The sequence below is a fragment of the Fukomys damarensis genome, unplaced genomic scaffold (genome assembly GCF_012274545.1).
Source record: "Fukomys damarensis isolate Sample0158 unplaced genomic scaffold, DMR_v1.0_HiC HiC_scaffold_19, whole genome shotgun sequence".
In the NCBI taxonomy this organism is placed as follows: Eukaryota; Metazoa; Chordata; class Mammalia; order Rodentia; family Bathyergidae; genus Fukomys; species Fukomys damarensis.
Window position 1 is genome coordinate 5,144,387 of NW_022900931.1, and position 4,184 is coordinate 5,148,570.

The following is a 4,184-nucleotide window of genomic DNA, read 5'->3' on the forward strand; positions in this document are numbered from 1 at the left end:
GGAGGGACAGACAGATGGATATGAATGGCAGAAATTGTGTAGCTCAGGAAGCTTTCAGCCTGGAGTCACTGTGCCTGCCATTGATTTTCTCAGGCAGTGCCTGGACCCTTTGTTTTCCCAGGGCTGGGTTGAACTCGTCACTTCCAGGGACAGACCCGAGCGAAGGCTATCTCAACGTCATTCATTTGGGAGATCAGGCAGTCGAGGTCTCTGAACAGGACAGGACACAGCCTGCCTGTGCCACCACCCCCGGGGCCTCTCCGCACACAGTCACTGCAGGCTCGGGGATGACATCGTGGCTGCACGGAGGGTCTGAGCCTCCGACTCTGCCAGGACTCAGGACTCCTCCACCACACCCGACACGCAGGGACACCCACAGGAAGATGCGCCATGCGGACTGCACTTTCTTTTTACAAAGACTTTATTGTCTGACATGCTTGACAAAAAAAAAAAAAAAATTACAGCCACAATCGAGTTATGCCAAAATGATTGAGGAGCACGCCGTCATCTTTCATACCTCAAGGACTTTTAATGAATTTTCTCTTAAAGTAACAGCTGCCTTCATAGCTTTTCTTTTCCACATAAAAATACACCATATTCTGAAGATACCTTAGGAAAAAGATTTTATTCTTTAAAGTTTATAGTTCTTGGTCCGCATAGAAATCGAGCAGAGGCAACACGAAGAGTCCTGTGTTTTCTCTACCCCATACTCAGAGTGTATCTGTATCGCCTTAGAGACCTTGTGAAGGTGCCCAGCCGGATCCCTGGCCAACACGGCACTGCAGCCTGGCTCCCAGGAATGTGTGACCTGGCTCACTCAAGTCAGGGGTAAATCCCAGTCTCCAGGGTGCAAGGATGCTGGGCTCAGAGTTCAGGACTCCTTAGAGTTCGAGGAACCAGAGCTGCTTTTGAATAGGACCCTCCAAAAACAAGACATAAAGGGTCCTGGACCATGTACTGTTCTGCAGGGAAGAGAACACTAGAATAAGGGCTCTTCTGAGGCCAGAGACCAAGGTTCAAATTCTGCCTCCATCCCTTTTGTGCCTTCAGGCAAATTACTATGCTTCTCTGGCCTCCGCTGCCTCCTCTCCAAAATGAGAACAACAGTACCAACCTCACACAACTGTCAGAGGATGAAAAGAGATTTTAAAGGGCACATGGAAGGGCACATGTCCTGTTTCCCAGGACAAGGAGCGAAGCCCTGCTCCCTACCCAGATAAAGAGGGTGCAAAAACATCAGTAATCGGGACAGATAGAAGACTATTTTAATGCAATGTTAAAATCAAAATGAATGTAAAAGTGACAAAATATCAACATTTTAAATAAAGACAGACTCTGCCCTTGCCCGTCCTGCCCCTGCCTCCTGCCTCCTACTCACACATCCCCACTGGTTCCTTCCCCCTAGAGCCCAGCCCCTGAAAAGGAAGCTGCCCAGGGTGTAGCTGTAGGAGCCCAGGGCTGCCTGTCACCGGTTCTCCAGGAGGGTCACACCGAGGAGGGGAACTCTGCCACGGAACAGGAACGAGAGGTGCGGGTGCTTCCCACGGTACTTAGAGGGTATGTGCACGTGGGTGCAGGCATGTGACAGGTGGCGCCACAGCCTTGGTCCACAGACCCTCCCGGCTGCTTGTCCGCAGAGCAGGTGGTCCCCATGGGACCAGGCACCATCCACCATGACGTGCAGCCCTCCAGCGGGCTCTGGGCACTAAGAGGGCTCATTGCGTGGGACCAACCGCCCAAATCCAGGCTCTGGGCAAATAAACGCCTGGGACGCTCGGGCCACTGTCACATCAGCAAATATGTCTACAGGAAGAAAAAAAGGGGAAGAGCAAGGCCAACCTCTGTGGGGCCTACCAGGTGTGGCCCAAATTCCTGAGATGTCCCCGACTCCCTCAGAGGGCTCAGCCATGGGCGCCCAGCAGGAGAGAAAGGGCTGCCCGGCCCAAGCTGCAAAACTCTCACCATGCCTCGCACCCCGGGACACAGAGACATTTTGTGCAACCATTTCCAGACCCTGTCCGAGAGAAGCAGCTTCCAAAGCAAGCGGTGTCCAGCCGGGCGGGGTGAGCATCCAGGCGATTGCCGAGCGGGAGAGGCCATGAGCCCTTCAGTGAGGTCCTCACGGATGTGCAGGCAGAAACAGCAATGAGCGCACGCCCTACTGGGGCCACTCGGCCCGATGGCAGGCGGTGGAGGCTGAAGGTCAAAGGGGATTGATTTCCTTCATTCCAGGCCTCGACCCGTCGCGGGGCTGGTGTCCGCGGCCAGGCGGGGTGTCTAGGTTGTTCTGCGCAGAGGGGAGCGTGGCAGGGGATCCGTGCGCTCGGCCAGGCGACACAGCTGATGCCGGCGGGCAGCGCCAGGGCAGCGGGAGACAGTCAGGAGTTCCGGGGCGTGGGCAAGTCGATGACTATGGGCGGATTCACGGGCTGGTAGTTCACAGTGCAGGCGGACGCGTTCACATAGGTGGTCGTCCCATCCGCCATGACCCCGTAGCCTGGAAGTAAGCACACGGCAATCAGCCCCTGACTGCGCAGCGGGGGTCTCGGCGGCCGAAGCAGCCAGAGGGCACCGGGTCCCAGCGGGGCGGCCACATCAGGGCAAGCGGCTGCGGCTCTCAAGCTCAGCCCCTGGACTGCACAGTGGGGCTGCTCATGAGCGTGCTGCCAGGCCCGCTGCTCGACAGCGGAAATCAGCACCCAGAAGCAGCACTCGGCCCGACGCACACGGGAAGCGCGCAGCAAGTTGTCCTCACCGACACCATCCTGGCACCACCCTCACCACCAGCCCCAAAGCAATCGCCATCACCGTCAGCACTGCCATCTTCACCATCATCGCCACGATCATCTTGCCAACACAGTCCCCTCACTGACACTGCTGCATCTTCTCTTCCCTCATCCTACCCTCTTCCCGCTACCTCTCGTTGTCCAGACCTCCTTGTCCATCAGCTCAGATCATTTCCAATAGAAGGGACACTTCCCTCTGGTCTACAGTTACGTAGGGTGTGGCTTGGGTCACAGACGGCCTTAGAGCTGACGGCCCCGCGCATACCTAGTCGGGCCAACACGAATGACGGCCGGCATCAGCATCACCAGCCCAGAGCCCAGAGCAGAGTCCTGGCCCTGAAGCCTTTGGACTCTGCTCCGACTGCCTGTCTGCCGCCCGGGAGGGTGTGAGGTCTCCAGGGTCAGGCTGAGAACTCACTCGCTGCACAGACCCTCGGGCTGTCTGAAATGACCTGGCGTGTGGGGACCAGGCACATGTAGAGGCCCAGCACCCCACAGGTGCAACTTCGGGTGGATTCTATAGGCCCAGAAATACCTCTGGGAGAAGCCACCACAGTCCGCACAGCTCCGCAGCCCATAGGCCTCCTGGCAGGGCTGCCACCGAGAGACCTCACACAGGCAGGGTAAGTGTTTAGAAGGAGCACAAGAAAGGGCCTATGAGGAACTGGTGACCTCAGGCTCTGGGGAGGAAGCCTCAGCAAAAACCAGTGTGCAGTGACAGGCACGGTAGGCAGGTCAGGAAGTCCAGAGCGGAAGTCACCCTCACCCGCCTGGCCACCCTGCCCACGCCAAAGTGTGATGAGGACGATCCCCACTACTGCAAGGTAGCTCCAGCCCCCGGGACAGAAGGCCTCTCAGGCAGGCCGCCCTGCAGGAAGTCACCAGCGTGCCCACTCCGTGTCACCCTCTAAAGGTTCCCTCCTCTGAAAACCATCTCCCGGAGACTTCCAAGACCAGAGGCAAGGCAGAGTTGCAGGGTTCGCAGAAACAACACCCCAAATCTCGCAGAATTTGTATTCATGTTCCTGTTACTGGGCAGGCCGGATGTGGCCAGCTGATGGCGCGTATGACAGTCACAAGGCAAACAGCAGAAGTGGGCTCTTCCCCTTCCGGCTGAAAGACTCGGGGAAGAAAGGGCTGGCCGGGGCTGACGGAGGCAGTCACCCCACTGCAGTGCCAGCTAGGAGTCCCCGCCCGTGAAGTCCCCTCCGCTCCCCCTCCTGCTGACCTTCGTGGATGTGGCCGAAGACATGCAGCCGCGGCTGGACGCGCCTCTGCACGGTGTTGAGCAGCTCCACGCAGCCCACCCGCTGCATCTTCTTGGGGACCCAGTCCAGGAAGCCTGCGCAGGAAGACAGCAGGGCGAGGTGATGGGCCGGGAGGGCCGCGCCCAGGGCG

The 4,184-nt window shown here is 57.9% G+C and overlaps 1 protein-coding gene across 1 annotated transcript in view; it reads right to left on the minus strand.

Annotated features, from left to right (window-relative positions):
- Positions 1–436: 436 nt before the first annotated feature.
- Positions 437–4,184, minus strand: part of Mpped1 (metallophosphoesterase domain containing 1) — a 57,520-nt gene continuing 53,772 nt past the window's right edge. Inside the window, exons 5-6 of the mRNA XM_010634379.3 lie at positions 4,015–4,128; positions 437–2,497 (exon numbers count right to left, since the gene is read on the minus strand). Coding sequence (XP_010632681.1) covers positions 2,379–2,497; positions 4,015–4,128 — 233 coding nt within the window. The 3' untranslated portion in view covers positions 437–2,378. The remainder of the gene's footprint in view (positions 2,498–4,014; positions 4,129–4,184) is intronic.